Source organism: Mauremys reevesii, linkage group 4 (genome assembly GCF_016161935.1).
Source record: "Mauremys reevesii isolate NIE-2019 linkage group 4, ASM1616193v1, whole genome shotgun sequence".
In the NCBI taxonomy this organism is placed as follows: domain Eukaryota; kingdom Metazoa; phylum Chordata; order Testudines; family Geoemydidae; genus Mauremys; species Mauremys reevesii.
Genome location: NC_052626.1, coordinates 6727860 through 6748694, shown reverse-complemented (window position 1 = coordinate 6748694; position 20835 = coordinate 6727860). Strand labels below are relative to the sequence as shown.

General features: G+C 45.8%; 1 protein-coding gene across 2 annotated transcripts; it reads left to right on the top strand.

Moving 5' to 3' along the window:
- The first annotated feature begins 9281 nt into the window (after positions 1-9281).
- On the top strand, positions 9282-20610 carry VCPKMT (valosin containing protein lysine methyltransferase). Of its 2 annotated transcripts, none has more exons than XM_039538122.1 (6): positions 9282-9504; positions 11039-11149; positions 11536-11608; positions 14770-14889; positions 16973-17077; positions 20090-20610. In XM_039538122.1, the coding sequence occupies exons 1-6, from the start codon at positions 9287-9289 to the stop codon at positions 20102-20104; spliced, it is 642 nt and encodes a 213-aa protein (XP_039394056.1). In that variant the 5' UTR covers positions 9282-9286; the 3' UTR covers positions 20105-20610. The 2 variants fall into 2 exon arrangements, with proteins under 2 accessions (XP_039394056.1, XP_039394055.1); XM_039538121.1 differs by having other exon boundaries at positions 16973-17082.
- Positions 20611-20835: the final 225 nt, after the last annotated feature.

The following is a 20835-nucleotide window of genomic DNA, read 5'->3' as shown; positions in this document are numbered from 1 at the left end:
TTGGTCAACACAAATTACATTGGTGTATGGCCACTGCAATTAGCATATCACTTGTGCACATGCACACTTGGCTGCTTGTGTCGGTGCTTTGTGTACTCACTAGAAGTACTCCTCGTGTCACCACAAAGTGCGGTGCACCATCAGCAGATATCCCAGTGTGCCATGCACCCACACTCTGGCACAATGCCTTTTGGGGAATTTTCACAATGTGTTGTGGGGCACACACAAGTTGGTGGGGGCTGGGAGCAACGGGTCAAGTTCCCATCACGCAACTTTCTCTATCCTGTAATGCCATCCTTATTCCATAATTGTTACACCTTTATTTAGCAGGTGCAGAATGACAGTTGGATGTGCTTTCTATAGATTGAAGGGGCACTGGCACTGTTTACTCACTATATTAGATCTGAGTGAGAAAATATCCCAAAGGTTATAGCTGCCTGTCATGTCCTGCATAATATCTGTGAGGCAAAGGAGGAAAAGTTGACACCAAGATGGAGGGCGGAAGTGGAGTGTCTGTCTGATCTTTAGCAGCCAGACACAAAGAAGAGCTCAACGCGTAGCTATGTGGGCGAGGGAGGACTTGAAAGAGCATGCAATGGTCAGCCACAGTAATGTGCTGTGCTGGATTGTGCTATATCTGGCCCAGAAGTTTTGGGGTGATTAGGAAATTTTGTAGTGCTTGGTGGACATTTATAAATATCACCCTGCCTTTTAATGGACCTATGAATTATGTGCTGCTTATTGTATATTTATAATTCTTACACTGTTTCTCATTGAACCTGAGTTCTGTGGTCCTGTTCATGGGTATTGAGCAGCGCTAGTCATTCTGACGTATATGCTATGAAGTAATAAAGGTGAATTTACAGTAGATTCCACTTAATAGGAGCCTCTCAGTTCCCCGCAAATAGTTGCTACTATCCAGAAGATGCCAATAAGAGGAAGGTACTGTTTTCACAGGGGAGAGAAAACTGAGTGGAACAACTATACGTTGTACAGAACAGCAGTTGTGAAGCTGTTTATTAACTTTCAGAACTAGGGAAGAAAGCCAAACACGATACACAGCAATGGATACACTGTATAGTGTACCACAATCCTGTCTCCTGCTCTGTTTTACTCGCATTCTGCCATATATTTCATGTTATAGCAGTCTTGCTTGATGACCCAGCACATGTTGTCCATTTTAAGAACACTTCCACTGCAGATTTGCCAAAACACAAAGAAGGTACCAGTGTGAGATTTCTAAAGATAGCTACAGCACTCGACCCAAGATTTAAAAATCTGAAGTGCCTTCCAAAATCTGAGAGGGATGAGGTGAGAAGCTTTCAGAAGTCTTAAAAGAACAACACTCCGATGCGGAAACTACAGAACCCGAACCACCAAAAAAGAAAATCAACCTTCTTCTGGTGGCATCTGACTCAGACAATGAAAATGAACATGCGTCAGTCCACACTGCTTTAAATTGTTATTGAGCAGAACCTGTCATCAGCATGAATGCATGTCCCCTGGAATGGTGATTGAAGTTTGAAGGGACATATGAATCTTTAGCGCATCTGGCACGAAAAAATCTTGTGATGCTGGCTACACCAGTGCCATGAGAACATCTGTTCTCACTTTGAGATGACATTGTAAACAAGGGGGGAGGGATAGCTCAGTGGTTTGAGCACTGGCCTGCTAAACCCAGGGTTGTGAGTTCAATCCTTGAGGGGGCCACTTAGGGATCTGGGGCAAAAACTGGTCCTGCTAGTGAAGGCAGGGGGCTGGACTCAATGACCTTTCAAGGTCCCTTCCAGTTCTAGGAGATTGGTATATCTCCAATTATTATTATTATTTTTTTTTTTTAAAGAAACAGGCAGCATTATTTTCTGAAAATGTAAACAAACTTGTTTGTCTGAGCAATAGGCTGAACAAGAAGTAAGACTGAGTGGCCTTGAAGGCTCTAAAATTTTACATTATTTTATTTTTGAATGCAGACTTTTTGTACATAATTCTACATTTGTAAGTTCAACTTTCATGATAAAGAGCTTGCACTACTGTACTTGTATTAGGTGAATTGAAAAATATTATTTCTTTTGTTTTTTTTACAGTGCAAATACTTGTAATCAAAAATAAAGTGAGCACTGTACGCTTTGTATTCTGTGTTGTAATTGAAACCAATATATTTGAAAATGTAGAAAACATCCAAAAATATTTATATAAATGGTATTCTATTATTGTTTAACAGTGCAATTCATCATGATTAATTTTTTTAATCGCGTGATTAATATTTTTAATCACTTGACAGCCCTACTTTGTACAAAGTATGTCTTGTAAGGTATCATCTGAAAACTCATAATTTGCTGGTCAATAATGTCCTGATAAAATATGTGTGGCAACCAATTCCACTGTATGGTGTTATTAACACATGTTCCAAACTGAGGCTGGCAAACAGGTCTGTCTTGCACAAAGCAATGTGTGCTCAGCTTACTTTGCATTTTAGTAGTAAACAGAGTCATCAACCAAGAAGGGGAAACAAGGGAAGCTCAAACAGGTGAGAAAAATGCAGCAGGGAACATCCTTCCACATAGACTTTGTGTCTCCTGGTAACCAGCTGGAAATGTTTTTCAAAAGGGGGACTGAAACTATAAAAAGGAGGGGCAAACACCTCAAGAGACCCCACCTTTTTTTAATGGCTTGACAGCCCTAAATATTTCTAGTTGGTTCAGTGAACAATTCTATTTTCCTTCTGAGATACTAACAGCTGCTGGAGAGAAAGTAAATATGAATCATTTACTGATCTTGGTTCGTCTATCAAACTGTAACTATAAATGCATGAGTTGCATGATAAGGTGAGCGTGTCTATGTTTCTCCAGGATGCATGTCAAACCGTCTAAAAATACAGAACAAAACTGCAGTTGCATTTCTAGCATATCGTCTTGATGATAAACATATTTCCCTCCCATACCTCTCAATGGTGGACTTCCTGTGGCTCAAACTTGTTTCCACTGAGGGCAATGGCAAAACGTCCTTGCACTTCAGAGGGGGCAGGATCACACTCCCATGATTCTATAGAGTCCAACTACCGGTAACAATTCCATGTTTGATGCAGTATGTAAACCTACTGCAGTAAACAAGAGGTTTTGATGGACACTCCTTTGTTTTAATTAAATAGTCACTTGTAACTGGCACAGCACAGGATTGCCTATTGAAATTTTGTTTTCACAACTGCAGTGTGTTACCGTGACAGACGTAAGCTATCCTTATAAAGCATGCACTGCTAAGCAACCACCCACTCCTCATTCAAGTCTCTCTTTAAAATATGCATCAGTCTGATGAGTAGATTACTGTTGTATTGTTGGTGGGATCATAATATGGTCCTTTTTCATTTCCTTTCCTGAATTGTGTGGTTTGCCTATTTATTGTAGGTTCTGTATTTTACAAGGCTGAATAGACTATTGATGCTCAATACATAGTCATATAAAATTGGGAGAGCCAGAAATAGCAACTAACTTGGTGCAGTTCTGCTCCAGCTGTCACGTTACTCCCCGGTTCAGTCAGGGTTCTCCTTCCCCAGGTTACAGCTGCTCTGGATCTTTGGCTGTAGGCAGAGAAAAGGTTCTGATACACAGCTTCCCAAAGGGGGCCTTCTAGTACAATTATGCATGGGGTCATGTTTAGGAGCCTCAGTTACCACCTTCTTAAAAAGCTGTTGTGCCATGAGAATTGATGGAACATCAAACTCAGGAACCTGTTTGGGAACCCCTGACTTAAGGTACGTCTACACTACAGGATTATTCCGAATTTACATAAACCGGTTTTGCAAAACAGATTGTATAAAATCGAGTGCGCGCGGCCACACTAAACACATTAAATCGGTGGTGTGCGTCCATGGTTCGAGGCTAGCGTCGATTTCTGGAGCGTTGCACTGTGGGTAGCTATCCCGTAGCTATCCCATAGTTCCCGCAGCCTCCTCCGCCCCTTGGAATTTCCGGGTTGAGATCCCAGTGCCTGATGGGGCAAAAATCATTGTTGCGGGTGGTTCTGGGTACAGCCTCACCCCTCCCTCCCTCCCTGAAAGCAGCAGACAACCGTTTCGCGCCTTTTTTGCTTGGTGAACTGTGCAGACGCCATAGCACAGCAAGCATGAACCCTGCTCAGCTCAATACTGCAATCGTGGATGTTTTAAACACCTCGCGCACTCTCGTGCAGTATATGGTGAACCAGGACCTTCAAACCGAGGCGAGTAAGAGGCGGATACGGCAGCGCGGCGATGACAGTGATGAGGACGTAGACACAGAATTCTCTCAAACCGCGGGCCCCGGTGCTTTGGAGATCCTGATGGTAATGGGGCAGATTCTATCCATTGAACGCCGATTTTGGGCCCGGGAAACAAGCACTGACTGGTGGGACCGCATTGTGTTGCAGGTGTGGGACGATTCCCAGTGGCTGCGAAACTTTCGCATGCGTAAGGGCACTTTCATGGAACTTTGTGACTTGCTTGCCCCTGCCCTGAAACGCCATAATACCAAGATGAGAGCAGCCCTCACAGTAGAGAAGCGAGTGGCGATAGCCCTGTGAAAGCTTGCAACGCCAGACAGCTACCGGTCAGTCGGGAATCAATTTGGAGTTGGAAAATCTACTGTGGGGGCTGCTGTGATGCAAGTAGCCAAAGCAATCACTAAGCTGCTGCTACGAAAGGTTGTGACTCTAGGAAACGTGCAGGCCATAGTGGATGGCTTTGCTGCACTGGGATTCCCTAACTGTGGGGGGGCGATAGATGGAACCCATATCCCTATCTTGGCACCGGAGCGCCAGGGCACCCAGTATGTAAACCGGAAGGGGTACTTTTCAATGGTGCTGCAAGCACTGGTGGATCACAAGGGACGTTTCACAAACATCCACGTGGGATGGCCAGGGAGGGTTCATGACGCTCGCGTATTCAGAAGCACTACTCTGTTTAAACGGCTGCAGCAAGGGAATTACTTCCCAGACCAGAAAATAACAGTTGGGGATGTTGAAATGCCTGTCGTTATCCTGGGGGACCCAGCCTACCCCTTGATGCCATGGCTCATGAAGCCATACACAGGCAGCCTGGACAGTGGTCAGGATCTGTTCAATTACAGGCTGAGCAAGTGCAGAATGGTGGTGGAATGTGCATTTGGCCGTTTAAAGGCGCGCTGGCGGACATTACTGACTCGCTCAGACCTCAGCCAAACCAATGTCCCCTATGTTATTGCTGCTTGCTGTATTCTCCACAATCTCTGTGAGAGTAAGGGGGAGACCTTTATGGCGGGGTGGGAGGCTGAGGCAAATCACCTGGCCGCTGATTACGCGCAGCCAGACACCAGGGAGATTAGAAGAGCACACCAGGAAGCGGTGCGCATCAGAGAAGCTTTGAAAACGAGCTTCATCAATGGCCAGGGTACAGTGTGACTGCTGTGTTTGTTGATGAACACCCAACCCCCTTGATTGACTCATTCCCTGTAAGCAACTCACCCTCCCCCTTCGAGTACAGCTTACTTATGCAAATAAAGTCACTCTCGTTTAAAAATCATGAATTCTTTATTAATTCATTATAAAAAGAGGGAGAGAAGTAAGGGTGTGGTTTGGGAGGAGGATAGGAAGGATGGAGGCCATTAAAAAAATTTCACATTAACGACAGCCTTCTGGTTGGGCTGTCCACGGGGGTGGAGTGGGCGGGTGCACGGAGCCTCCCCCCACGTGTTCTTACACGTCTGGGTGAGGAGGATATGGAACATGGTGAGGGTTGAGGGTGGTTATACAGGGGCTGCAGCGGCACTCTGTGATCCTGCTGCCGTTCCTGAAGCTCCACCAGACGCCGGAGCATGTCAGTTTGATCACGCAGCAGCCCCAGAGTTGCATCCCGCCACCGCTGATCTTCCTGCCGCCACCTCTGATTTTCCTGCCGGTCTTCCTGCCGCCACCTCTCATCTCGGGTGTCTCTCCTGTCCTCACGTTCACTGGCATCTTTCCTGTAATTTGATACCACGTCCTTCCACTCATTCAGATGAGCTCTTTCATTGCGTAACTTCCATAATATCCGAGAACATTTCATCTCGAGTCTTCTTAATCCTCCGCCTTATCTGTGCTAGCCTTTGGGATGGAGGAGGGATGCTTGAAAAATTTGCAGCTGCATGAGGGAGAGAAATATTTTAAAAGATACATTTTACAGAACAATGGTTATACTCTTTCACAGTGAACAGCACTATTCACCTTACATAGCACATGTGATTTCCCTACAAGGTCGCATTTTTCATCTTAATAGTGAGTGCCTGCAGCTCTGGAGTTACAGATCTCACAGACACAGGTCCAGGCATCAGAATTCAGCTTGCATGCGGCCATGGTAAGCCACTGTCTTTCGGCTTCTGCAGTGATTTACCCCTCCCCCCAATGCATGGCTAATACCACGCTAGCTCCCTGCTAATCAACACCCTTCCCACCCCCCCACCCACTGCGTGGCTGGTAGCTTGGGGAAGCCCCGCTGACCAAACACAAAAAAGATCATCGGCATTTCATTCCTCCCCTCCCCCCGCTTGGCTATGTGGAGGAAAGGATTTTTTTTTAAGCTGCTGCAGTCCATGAACCCAGTAGGAAAATGGCCATCCCACTTACTTAAATTCCTGATTTTTAACCAGGTTATCCTGAACGATATCACTTTGCTGAGGATAACACAGCGAGATAAAGAACGGATGCTTCTTGAATGCCAGCAATCACCGGGACCATACGCTGCTATGCTTTGCCATGCAATGATACCTGATTACTTGCTACATGCATGGCGTGGTAAAGTGTCCTACCATGGTGGGCGGAACAAGGCTGCCTTGCCCAGAAACCTTCTGCAAAGGCTTCTGGAGTACCTACAGGAGCGCTTCATCGAGATGTCCCTGGAGGATTTCCTCTCAATCCCCGGACATGTTAACAAACTTTTCTAAGTAACTATACTGTCTGTGAATGCATCCCAAGTCCTCAGGGCAAATCAATCATTAAAAAACGCTTGCTTAAAAAACAATGTTTGCTATTTACAAAGGTACACTCACCAGAGGTCCCTTCCATGGCGTCATTGTCTGGGATAGTTGCTTGGGAGGGCTGGGAGGAGGGTAATTCCGTCAGGGTGATAAAAAGCTCCTGGCTGCTGGGGCTCACGGAGTGCTGTGTGCTCTCTGCAGGGGCGGCTCTAGGCACCAGCAAAACAAGCTGGTGCCTAGGGCGGCAACATCTAGGGGGCGTCCCCTGCGGCCGCGGGGGACAGCGGGCTGGGCCGGCGGACCTGCCGCAGTCATGCCTGCGGGAGGTCCAGCGGAACCCGGGACGACTGGACCTGCCGCAGGCATGACTGCGGAGGGGGCGCTCGTCCCGCGGCTCGGCTGGACCTCCCGCAGGCATGACTGCGGCAGCTCAAGCGGAGCCGCCGGACCCGCGAGCCGCCCGAGGTCCAGCCGAGCCACGGGGGACCAGCAGTCATGCCCGCGGGAGGTCCGCTGCTCCCGCGGCTCCGGGGTGCCTCCCGCGCATGACTGCTTGGGGCGGCCAAAAAGCTAGAGCCGCCCCTGGCTCTCTGCTAGGTCGTCCTCCTCTTGTTCATCTTCATCTTCCCCGTCTGCATAACCCTCAGCCATGGCAGAGATTACAACCCCCACCTCGGAATCCACGGTCAGGGGTGGGGTACTTGTGGCGCAGCCCCCTAAAATTGCATGCAGCTCAGCATAGAAGCAGCATGTTTTTCGACCTGCCCCGGACCTTCCGTTTGCTTCTTTGGTTTTCTGGTAGGCTTGTCTGAGCTCCTTAACTTTCACTCTGCACTGCACTGAGTCCCTGCTGTGGCCTTTATCCGTCATAGCCTTAGAAATTCTTTCAAATACTTTTTCATTTCGTCTTTTGGAACGCAGTTCTGTTAGCACTGAATCCTCTCCCCATATAGCGATCAGATCCAGTACCTCCCGTGCAGTCCATGCTGGGGCTCTTTTTCTATTCTCAGGAGACTGCATTGTTACCTGTGCAGATCAGCTGTGTGTGATCACCTGTGCTGATGAGCTCTCCACGCTGGGGAAGCAGGAAATGAATTTCAAAAGTTTGCGGGGCTTTTCCTGTCTACCTGGCCAGTGCATCCGAGTTCAGAATGCTGTCCAGAGCGGTCAGTGGTGCACTGTGGGATACCGCCCGGAGGCCAATACCGTCGATTTGCGGCCACACTAACCCTATTCCGATATGTTAATCCCGATATTAGCGCTACTCCTCTCGTCGGGGAGGAGTACAGAAACTGATTTAAAGAGCCATTAAAATCGATATAAGGTGCCTCCTAGTGTGGACGGGTGTAGCGTTAAATCGGTTTTATGCTCCTAAAACCGGTTTAAACGCTTAGTGTAGACCAGGCCTTAGAGAACTCTACTTCCAGGAAGTATTTGATGATTGTGGACAGTATATGCAGCAAAAGCAATGGTTCTCAGCCAATTGACCATTGTGGGTAAATACTACCTGTATGGCCCCCGAGGCTGTCACATGGGCTGCAGCGGTGTGTTGATTGGGCTGCAGGTTGAGAACCACTGGAATAGTCTGAATGTTGCACCATCTTGCTTTTTGCTCTTTTTATGCTGACATGCAGAACAATTGCTAGAAGATTGGAGGGGAGGAGAGAATTGGAAAGATGGAGGGGAAGGAGCTTCAGCCTAGCAAAGCCTCACAGTCTGATAGGGTACAAGGAAAAATACAGTGGGTTGTGAGATGCCCAAATCCATGATAAGGTGTGTGCTTGTGCTGGTGTGTGTTCCCAAGTCTGCTAGGGGACCATGGTTTCAAAACTGGGTGCAATAGCCTCCTTTCCCCCCGACCCCAACCAGCTGTACAGGGCAGGGGTGTGGGGTAAAGGGGCAGGGCATGCTCTTCACTGGGGGGGGGGCAGGGCATGGTTTGGCAGGGGTAGAGGTACCAATGGGGTGAGGGAGGGGGGGAGATGGATGTTGGGCATCATCTGGCTGGGGGGGGGGGGATGCGGGTTGATGTTGGGGGAGGAAGTGGGAACTGGTGGAGCCACTGGCTCGGGCCGGGGGGTGACAGGATGGTCGGGGAGGAGGTGCTGGGAGGGGAAGGCAGGTGGGGGTACAGCCGGGGAGGGGGCCGTGGGCATCACGGGTGGGCACTGGCGGGGGGCGGGAGCACGGCCTGGGTATACTGTCTGGGCTGGGGGAACCACCCCGGCGGTAGAGAAGGGGATGGGGGGCAGAGGCCCGAGCTGGATGGGGCGGGGCGGGGAGGCGGCGCCGGGAGCGGCCTGCGCTGTGAGGGGCCGGGGCGGGCCATGGCGGCGCCGGGCTTCGTGCGGACGCTGGAGAAGCGGGACGGCTCGGCCCTGCGGCTGGAGCAGCGCGGCGCGGGCGGGGTGGGCTGCGTGGTGTGGGACGCCGCCCTGGTCCTGGCCAAGTTCCTGGAGAGCGGGGCCCGGGGCCTGCGCCGCCGCGCCGTGCTGGAGCTGGGCGCGGGCACCGGCGCCGTGGGCATCATGGCGGCCACGCTGGGGTCGGGCGGCGGCGGCGGCTGAGGGCTCGGCGGGCCCGGCCGGCCGGCCGGGCGGGAGATGGGGCGCCCCGGCCATGGACCCAGCTGCCGGGGTGGAGCCGAGCTCGAGCGAACCCCACGGCCTGGCGGGTCGGACCTGGGGCGTTAGCTCACTGCGGGGGGGGGCCCTGTGAGGGGCCCCCGCTGCTGATCCCCGAGGTCGGGGCTGCCCTCAGGGTATGTCCAGGCCACACACCCAGCTGGGGGCTGCGAGTCGGGTTTGAGGCCGAGGCCGAGGCCCCCTTCCCCGCTTGTCTGTGCAGGCATCAGGGGGCGCAGCCAGCACGCGAGGCCTGGGGCCTCGGCTCCTGCTGTGACTTGGGGCTGTGCCCTGTCAGCTGGAGTGTGGACGCAGCTCAAGCTGCAGCCCCGAGTCAGAAGGGCTGTGTCCTGCGGTGCGGCTGGGAGACCCGGGTCCGGGGTTGTAAACCCAGGTTTACTGCGCGGTGTGGAGGCTCAAGCACAGGCCTGGAAAAACCTAGTCACAAGCCCGGGTCCCACACACTTGGGCTTAGTGTTCAGTGTAGACATACCCAGAAGGTAAATCTGTGCTGGAAAAAAACCAACCATGGCAGCAAGTCACAGAGCCTGGGTCAACTGGCTTGGTCCTAAAAATTGCAGTGTAGACGTTCCTGCTTGGGCTCTGAAATCTACCAAGGGGCATGGGGCTCAGAGCTTAGGTGCCAGCTCGAGCCCGAACAATTTTTAGCCTTGCACCTAAGCCCCGTGAGCCCATGCTAGCTGACTTGGGCTGGTCAGGCCATGCTCCAGGGTTTTTGTTTGTTTGTTTTTTGCAGTGTAGACTATGCTGAGTGACCACCAGCAAAGAGAGTAACAAAAACCCAGTCAGTTTCTAAAGATGGGCCTGTAACTGAAGTTATGCAAATTTACATTGGAACCCACCTGGGAGTGCTTTAGTTTAAAGTACAGGTGGGGACTTCAGTACAAATATCACTCTGTTTTTATACAAGGATCCTACTATGTAGGAGTTGTAGTAGAATCCTGTTTTCTTGGTGTAACCCTCTTAAATCTTATGGCAAGTTGCATTTTGTGAGCCAAGTCTTTCCATCAGAACAGGAGTGTGAATGGCTGAAGTAACTCAGCAGGTATTAAGTCATGACTTTAGTTTGCAGTAGCTTTCCAAAAGGAATGAAAGAGGTTACAGAAATGTTTATTTTCAAACAATAAGGAGTCTTAAAAGGGGACTGGATAAATTCATGGTGGCTAAGTCCATAAATGGCTATTAGCCAGAATGGGTAAGAATGGTGTCCCTAGCCTCTGTTCGTCAGAGGATGGAGATGGATGGCAGGAGAGAGATCACTTGATCATTTCCTGTTAGATTCACTCCCTCTGGGGCACCTGGCATTGGCCACTGTCGGTGGATGGATACTGGGCTAGATGGACCTTTGGTCTGATCCGGTACGGCCTTTCTTATGTTCTTAAATTTGTGTTTCTGGGGCTTCCTTTTTATGAATTAAAAATATTTCTTTTGTAGGGCAGATGTTACGGTTACTGATCTTGAGGAACTTCAGGATTTGCTGAATATTAATATTGAAAAGAACAAACATCTTGTCACAGGCTCAGTTCAAGCCAAGGTACTGAAATGGTTTGTATAATCTTTTAATCTTGATATTTAATTTATACACAATTGCTGTAGAACTTTAATAATAAATATTTGTTTTATCAGAGCACCTGGAAGCCCTAATCACAGACCAGAACACCCTTGGGCTAGGTACTGTGCAAACAGAACAAAAGGAGAGCCTTGCCCCAAGGAGCTTACACAGTCTAAGTTCAAAATATGTTTGGAAAATGTGATATGATAGATTACTTGTAAAAATGGAAATTCCCCTAAAATATACAGTGGAATAAGTAATGGAGGACTTAACCCAAAGTCATATAGATTTTGCGCTAAATGTTACACTTTTAAAGCATACAATTTTTTTTTCTATAATTAAAATTTGCATTTTATATTTACCTGTTCACTTTTTCTAGGGGTGAAGATGTAAAAGAATTTCTGCCTGCACCAGATTATATACTTATGGCAGACTGCATTTACTATGAGGAGGTAACTATTTGAAAACCGTAGGAATAATGTGTTTGATTGGAAAGAACCTGGGAATTTTGGATTTAGTGTGAGAGACTGTAAAAGCAGCAAAGAATCCTGTGGCACCTTATAAACTAACAGACGTTTTGCAGTATGAGCTTTCGTGGGTGAATACCCACTTCTTCGGATGCAAGTAGTGGAAATTTCCAGGGGCAGGTATACATAAGCAAGCAAGAAGCAAGCTAGAGATAACGAGGTTAGATCAATCAGGGAGGATGAGGCCCTGTTCTAGCAGTTGAGGTGTGAAAACCAAGGGAGGAGAAACTGGTTCTGTAATTGGCAAGCCATTCACAGTCTTTGTTTAATCCTGAGCTGATGGTGTTAAATTTGCAGATGAACTGGAGCTCAGCAGTTTCTCTTTGAAGTCTGGTCCTAAAGTTTTTTTGCTGCAGGATGGCCACCTTAAGATCTGCTATTGTGTGGCCAGGGAGGTTGAAGTGTTCTCCTACAGGTTTTTGTATATTGCCATTCCTAATATCTGATTTGTGTCCATTTATCCTTTTCCTTAGAGACTGTCCAGTTTGGCCGATGTACATAGCAGAGGGGCATTGCTGGCATATGATGGCATATATTACATTGGTGGATGTGCAGGTGAATGAACCGGTGATGGTGTGGCTGATCTGGTTAGGTCCTGTGATGGTGTCGCTGGTGTAGATATGTGGGCAGAGTTGGCATCGAGGTTTGTTGCATGGATTGGTTCCTGAGCTAGAGTTACTATGGTGCGGTGTACAGTTGCTGGTGAGAATATGCTTCAGGTTGGCAGGTTGTCTGTGGGCGAGGACTGGCCTGCCACCCAAGGCCTGTGAAAGTGTGGGATCATTGTCCAGGATGGGTTGTAGATCCCTGATGATGCGTTGGAGGGGTTTTAGCTGGGGATTGTATGTGATGGCCAGTGGAGTCCTGTTGGTTTCTTTCTTGGGTTTGTCTTGCAGTAGGAGGCTTCTGGGTACACATCTGGCTCTGCTGATCTGTTTCCTTATTTCCTCGTGTGGGTACTGGAGTCTTGAGAATGCTTGGTGGAGATTTTCTAGGTGTTGGTCTCTGTCTGCGGGGTTAGAGCAGATACAGTTGTACCTCAGTGCTTGGCTGTAGACAATGGATCTTGTGGTGTGTCCAGGATGGAAGCTGGAGGCATGAAGGTAGGCATAGCGGTCAGTAGGTTTTCGGTATAGGGTGGTGTTAATGTGACCATCACTTATTTGCACCGTGGTGTCTAGGAAGTGGACCTCCCGTGTAGATTGGTCCAGGCTGAGGTTGATGGTGGGGTGGAAGCTGTTGAAATCGTGGTGGAATTTTTCCAGAGTCTCCTTCCCATGGGTCCAGATGATGAAGATGTCATCAGTGTAGCGTAGGTAGAGAAGGGGCGTGAGTGGACGGGAGCCGAGGAAGCGTTGTTCCAGGTCGGCCATAAAAATATTGGCATATTGTGGGGCCATGCGGGTGCCCATAGCGGTGCCACTGATCTGGAGATATATATTGTCATCAAATTTGAAATAGTTGAGTGTGAGGATAAAGGCACAGAGCTCAGCAACCAGTTGTGCTGTGGCATCATCAGGGATACTGTTCCTGACAGCTTGTATTCCATCAGTGTGTGGGATGTTTGTGTAGAGAGCCTCTATATCCATGGTGGCTAGGATGGTGTTTTCTGGAAGGTCACCAATGCATTGTAGTTTCCTCAGGAAATCAGTGGTGTCACGGAGATAGCTGGGAGTGCTGGTAACATAGGGTCTGAGTAGAGAGTCTACATATCCAGACAGTCCTTCAGTGAGAGTTCCAATGCCCGAGATGATGGGGCGTCCAGGATTTCCGGGTTTGTGGATCTTGGGTAGTAGATAGAATAACCCTGGTCGGGGCTCTAAGGGTATGTTGATTTGTTCCGGTGTTAGTGTAGGGAGTGTCCTGAGTAGATGGTGCAGTTTCTTAGTGTATTCCTCAGTGGGATCTGAGGGAAGTAGCCTGTAAAATTTGGTATTGGAGAGTTGTCTGGCTGCCTCCTTTTGGTAGTCAGACCTGTTCATGATGACAACAGCACCTCCTTTATCAGCCTCTTTGATTATAATGTCAGGATGGTTTCTGAGGCTGTGGATGGCATTGCGTTCTGCACGACTTAGGTTGTGAGGCAAGCGATGTTGTTTTGTGAGAGACTGCAATTCCTATTAAAATCTTTAAATAAATATTGCCACTAGTTTTCAATCTGTGTGGCTCAGAGGAGCATTATTTGATGGCTGAGTATTGAATGATGAATTTTAAAAGCTGTAATTTTAAGAATGAGCAAATAACACATTTAGGATCATGTGGCATGAGGCCTGAATCAGGTCTTTTGAGAGCAGTAATTCAGAATTGTGCCCAATCTTTTTTTTCCATGGAGTTGTAGGGAAATAACACTGCTAGCTGATACTGGAGAGTTTCACCGTCTATTGATGGAAATAATATAAGATGATGCTTAAAGGCGCAGCATTCTCTCCCGTAGGTATTCCCTATGGGTCTGTTGGGAAGAGAAACCATGCTTCAGAAAGTGGCCCTTCTGGTCCATCCGCCTCTGCAGAACTCTCTCCCTGAGCTGAGACTAGCACAAGATCTGGGCTGGGGAAGCAATCTCTAGGAACTAGTGCTCTTGACTCTACTTTTAGTTTTCTCACCAGCCTCCAGATCCTCCTCCCTATAACTCTGAGCCCTTTTTTCCTGGAGGACAATCTCTAGCCCTAAATCACATCTTAAAATTAAGTCTGGTTAGATATTTTTTAATTTTTGAAAACAGGTGTCTAAGTCCAATGTGTTGCTGTGAAGAAAAAGTAATCTTGCATATTTCAAGGAAACAGCTACTTTAGCAGTGTAGGATATCCTTGGCTTAGATGATATAGATGTATAGGCTGATCTATGTATGTAAAATGTGTAAAAGGCCATTTTTCTAAGCAATCGCTTATTGTAACTTGTTTTTCCATTTATCCTTTCTGCTACCTGCATGTCACTTGTCCTAGTACTGTACTAAATATAACTAGCTGTCCTAAAAGTAAAATAAGAAAGTGTCCAGTTCAGTGAAACTTGGCTCTAGTTATGGAATGTAGTAGTAGTAAAGTGAACTTTGAAGTCTAAGTGGCAAATACTTGATTTCTTTTGAGCAGTCATTAGAGCCATTACTGAAGACCCTGAAAGACCTTTCAGGTCCTGATACCTGTATCATATGTTGTTACGAACAAAGGACTATGGGTAAGAACCCGGAAATAGAGAGAAAATACTTGGAGGTAAGTGTCCTTTGCCGTCACACATGCTTTGTGTATATGAGGACTGTGTAATGGTTCAGTTGAAATCCACAGACCCTTCTGTGTCTCTGTACAAGTACAATGCATAGTACAAGTCAAGGATGTTTGTTGTGGGAAAATTCCATGTGACTTTGGATGAGAACACTTTTACAGATGCAGGGAAGGAGTTAATCACCAGTTCCTTAAATTGTATTTTCTGATTTATTGGTAGATGCAAGCTATGCATTTATTTAAATAATCTCCTTTCTTGGGAAAAGAAATTCTTCTTCTATTTTTTTTGTTTTTAAAACACCTTAATTCTGCATTGATGCTTTTGATAATTCACATTCATTGTGAGCATAGTAAACCAGACTCACAAAGGGAGTCAAATAGTTGTCTGTGCTGCTTGAAAGATCTTATAAATTAATGAAAGAGCACCACATGTATGTGTCAGTATCTGCAAAAAGAATAATGCAGTCACCTTTATAGACATGAATACATTAGCATTTTGATTTCCCCCCACCCCAACAGCTGGCTTGATATTTCCAAACAGGGTCTCAGAGTCAAAATTAGTCCTTTCAGTTTTTTTAAAGAAATCTCTTCAAAATGTTCTTTCGAAAGCATAGGCTTTTGGCATATTCAGAATATAGCTACAGTTTTCAGAAGTGTCAGTGTGACTTAGGAGCGTAAGCCCCATTTTCACAAATGATTTAGGAGTATAAATCTCATTGAAATTCAGTGGGATTTAGGAGCTGAAGTGCCTAAATGAGCTTGGAAAATCAGGTTTAAGCTGTTAAGTCACTCAGGGTATGTCTACGTAGCAGTTAGACACCCATGGCTGGCCCGTGTGAGCTGACTTGGGCTTGCGGTGCTTGGGCTGTGGGGCTGTAAAACAGTGGTGTAGACGTTTGGGCTTGGGCTGGAGTCCGAGCTCTGGGACCCTGCAGCCCAAGCCTGGAAGTCTACACTATAATTTTACAGAGTTGCAGCTCGAGCCCTGTGAGCCTGAGTCAGCTGACACAGGCCAGCCATGGGTGTTTAATTGCTGTGTAAACATACCCACCTTAAGCACTTTCAAAATTTTCCCCCTATATATCAATATTAGAGCATGAGTACATGGCATAGAGGAATTATATCTTGGTCTGGGAACCTCGTTGTCACAGCATAGTACTTCATAGCTGGTAGAAAAACCAAATCCTGGGTAACAGCTGGATTCCCCAGAGGTATTGCGGGCCAAATAGTCAGAAGTTGTGGAGGGGCTAGTGAGTCCAAAGTTTGGCCCTGCATCTGCAAAGCACAGCTGTTGCACATGAGCACTGGGGGGCCCACAGAATGAGTGGTATGGGCTGGGGAAGAGGGCAAGGATTTCAGAATAATGTCTGTGTATGCCAGCATTACCAATACTCTGAGCATTGCATTGGCTTTGGGGTATGTTTCATGGTAGTGGCCCTAACAATATCTTGAATGGTTTGGAACCTGGTTACCTGAGGAATACTGCCTTTTTGCCAGAGTTGAGATCAGTGCTGGTGCTGGAGCCAGTGCTCCCACAGTATAAACAAGAGCGGATCAGATGTTCTCATGAGGTTCCTTCTTTGGCTTGCCAGAATCCAGATTGTTAACTTCCCAGGCATTCTGCAAAGGCCATCTTTTTTTTCACTGGCATCTAGGGAGGTGATATGATGTGGTTTGGCCTAGTACTTTAGTTTTTGTGGAAGAGTCTTTTAACTGGAATTTAGGAACTGGAGATTTAAGGAATTGAAACACTATTTTGACTGATTTTAGGTTTTCCTGTTGGTTCTTAAATTTTGGGAAGCTTGTCTGACTCTGGATTTGCACCAGATACATTAAAATTAAAATAACTGTGCTGCGTGGTGTTTAAAAAAAAAAAAAAAAGATTGTTAATTAGCTAAATCAACAAACTTCTGTGGAAGAGAAGGATCCTTTGTGCTATCTTACCTCCTGAAGCATAGCTGCTTTATGCAGAATATTTTAGGACCGTCAGTGAAATGAATGCACTTAAAGGTATGTAGAAATGTCAACATTGCTAGAAGTATTTTGCTTACTGCCTTTTATGTTTTAATAACAGCTGCTCCAGATGGACTTTGAGTTGGAAAAGGTTCCATTGGAGAAACATGATGAGGAGTATCGGAGTGAGGACATTCACATCTTGAACATCCGAAGGAAAAAAATGGCAGGGTATTTTTTATTGGAATATTGGAGATAGTTTTGTGAATTCTTCACAGTGTGGTTTACCTAGCATAATTAGAGCTGGTGGGTGAGTGTGAGGAGACAAGTAATATTCAGCCACCATTCCCAATGCTACAGTATGCAGCAGTTACAGATACATACTAGTATGGTTAGACATTCCATGAGCAAGACATTAGACTGGTTGGGAAACAAGGTTAATGTCCAGTTCACATTGCATACTGGAACTACATTTGTAACTGGGCTGTGGCCAAGCGAACTGGAACCGGGTTCCCTGATGTGGTATTGTAGTATAGAGAGGTCTGAATGGCAAAGTTTAATAGCTTCAGAGGGAATAGTATTTCTCTCAACGTCTTGGTTGATACGCTACCTAAATATTGGAAATGGCTGGTTTAATTGTGCCAGATGAGGGGACTTTAACTTTGCAAAACATCAAGCTTAAAAGTGAAATAAAAAGTTTTAAAAATAGACATCAAATAAGGCCCCAAGTCTGCAAATACACTTGCACAACACAGGCTTTAAAAGGAAGCTTGTTAAGTTGAAATATTTGTGGAGGAAAAAGAATTTCAGGTTTAGTTACTTTAAAAAAAATGTTTTTTAGTAGCAATTTGAGGTCTAACAACGAATGCCGGTGAAAATGAGGTAGGATCAGAGGCTAAAATAGGGAAAAGACAAGTTAAAAATTACTTAGACAAGTTAGATGTCTTCAAGTCACCAGGGCCTGATGAAATACACCCTAGAATACTGAAGGAACTGACTGAGGAGATATGAGCCATTAGCGTTTTATCTTTGAAAAGTCATGGAAGATGGGAGAGATTCCTGAGGACAGGAAAAGGGCAGTTATAGTGCCACTCTATGAAAAGGAAATAAAGACAACCCTGGGGAATTACAGGCCAGTCAGCTTAACTTCAGTACCTGGAAAGATAATGGAGCAAATAATTAAGCAATCAGTTTGAAAACACCTAAAAGATAATAAGGTGATAAGTAACAGCATGGAATTGTCAATAACTAATCATGTCAAACCAACCTAGTAGGTTTCTTTGGCAGGGTAACAAGCCTTGTGGATGGGAGGAATCAATAGATGTGGTATGTCTTGACTTCGGTAAGACTTTTGATACTGTCTCGCATTACCTTCTCATAAACAAACTAGGGAAATACAACCTAGATGGAGCTACTATAAGGTAGTAGGCATAACTGGTTGGAAAACCATTCCCAGAGAGTAGTTTATCAGTGGTTCACAATCAAGTTGGAAGGGCATATTGAGTGGGGTCCTGCAGGGATCTCTCCTGGGTCTGGTTCTGTTCAATATCTTCATCTTACAAAATTTGCAGATGATACCAGACTGGGAGTGGTTGCAAGTGCTTAGGAGGATAGAATTAAAATTCAAAATGATCTGGATAAACTGGAGAAATGGTCTAAAGTAAATAGGATGACATTCAATAAGGACAAATGCAAAGTACTCCACTTAGGAAGGAACAGTCAATTCCACACATACAAAATGGGAAATGACGGCCTAGAAAGGAGTACTGCGGAAAGGGATTTGGGGGGTTATAGTGGACCACAAGTTCACAAATATGAGTCAATAGCGTAACACTTGCAAAAAAAAGCTAACATCATTCTGGGATGTATTAGCTGGAGTGTTGTAAGCAAAACATGAGAAGTAATTCTTCCACTCTACTCCGTGTTGATTGGACCTCAACTGGAGTATCGTGTCCAGTTCATGAAAGATGTGGACAAATCAGAGGAAGTCCAGAGAAGAGCAACAAAAATGATGAAAGGTTTAGAAAACATGACCTGTGAGGAAAGATTGAAAAAAATTGGGTTTGTTTAGTCTGGAGAAGAGAAGACTGAGAGGAGACAGGATAACAGTTTAAGTACATAAAAGGTTGTTACAACGAGGAGAGAGAAAAATTGTTCTCCTTAACCTCTGGAGGTTTTTTAAGAGCAGGTTAGGCAAACACCTGTCAGGGATGGTCTAGATAATAGTAATAATAATGAGTGCAGGTGACTGGACTAGATGGCCTCTAGAGGTCCCTTCCAGTCCTACGATTCTATGATTTACGGTAAAGTTGTCTGTTTATTGTTTGGAAGAAAACAATAGCTGGCAAGCCCTGAGTTCACTCATGTAATAAAATGCTTTAGTTAACAGCTTGCACATTTTACGTACCTTGAAAAGCATAGTACAGATGCTTTTATAGTGAATTATAAGGCTGTCTAGGTTCATTATAGCTCCTGAAAATGTCTGTCCTCTGAAATGCTGTCTTGTAATCTCCTACAGCAAAACCTAGCAAATTCCAACTTGATAACTGTATCCTACAGAAACAGTGCCCTAGACTACTACTCTTTCTTCAGTGCTGGAACAGAAAAGTGTCACAAGGCTCTGTGAAATTAGGCCTTTTGTAGACTTATACCAATAGGCATTTAAAGTGGAGATTGGAAAAGGGTAAACTGCTTAAACTCTTCAAAAAAGGGTGAATCTCCAAAAAGCACTAGAGAAAAACGAATAGTTGATGTGGGAGTGCTGTTTTGCTAAATGGGACAATTGAGTTACTGTTGGATATCTTAGGTGTAACAACGTTGTACTGGAAACTTTAAGGATACATGGTTTCTAATTTGGAATTACCTATTAGAGTTAGTCATTACCATGAGTTTCATTATGTTCCCTTTAGGAATAATGCTTAAGACCATCTGCATTTGTCTGACATTTGCTAAGCACAGGAGTCATTGGAAGGAACTCAGTACAGGTTTATGTTAAATTTGCTGCTTGTTGTAGTGACAAACATTCTAATGTACAGCCTAGCACTGACACTGATCTATGGTTCAGGTCCTTTGAGACTTTGTTCATGTTAGCTAGATCATGTTCTTTTTATATGATGTAACGTGGAGAATATATTTTACAGAGCGTAGTGACAGAACATATCCAGAGCCAGTGTTTAAATACAAGTGGGCCATTTAAAAACCTGTGTTTTGAGTTTTAAATCTTTTTTTTTTTTTACAGAATTTCCCATCGTGAGATCTTTGACCATGTTATCTGATCCTCTGGAGAGAAGAGAGAGTGTAAATTAACTCAAAGAGGCTGTCTCCAAAGCTGTTCATGGCTCATCTACAGAATGCCTTCTAGACAGCGGATTCGGGATGAGATATAAGGAGACAGTGGGTCAGTCACTATAGAACCACAGGCAGTATCCGTCTTAGAGGACAAACGTGATCTGTTAATATTGAGAAAGCAGCCTCACCAAGAGAGAGCTAAAAATGGGACTGAAATGTAACCGGGACTGATGTCCTGTTCATGGGCCAGCTGTATAGATGGGAGGGCTACACTGGTGAATCGGAGACACATACAGTGTGCTGAGTTCAAACAAATCAGATCCAAGCGTTCCATAACAAAGCCTTGAACAGGAGGGCGTGCAGGAAGCTGAAGGTCACCCACTTTTCCCGAGGAAACTCCTTATCCTGACTGAATTTTACCTTAAATTTAAGAGCAGATGTCTATGTATACTTCATAAAGAGTTTGTACTCAAGATGGTTCTTGGCTAGCTTTTGTTCTGCACTTAGTTTTGTAGCCTTATCTATAGTTATGGGTTACTTTAACTAATTACCCACCTCAAGGTGGAGGTTTACACCTACTTTAATCTAGGAGAGATCAGCCCCCAAGAATGACTATAGTAGAGAGGTTGTCAATAGAAGAGAGACTGCCCCATAGTGAACAACGGAGATTTTTCTAAACTAATTACTTTTATTAGC

Bases quoted from the DNA above. Each gene is read 5' to 3' on its own strand.
- VCPKMT (XM_039538121.1), top strand. From the start codon at position 9,287: ATGGCGGCGCCGGGCTTCGTGCGGACGCTGGAGAAGCGGGACGGCTCG. The intron at 9,505-11,038 runs GTCGGGCGGCGG...TTTCTTTTGTAG, and splicing joins ATCATGGCGGCCACGCTGGG to GGCAGATGTTACGGTTACTG. The intron at 17,083-20,089 runs GTATTTTTTATT...TTTTTTTTACAG, and splicing joins CGAAGGAAAAAAATGGCAGG to AATTTCCCATCGTGAGATCT.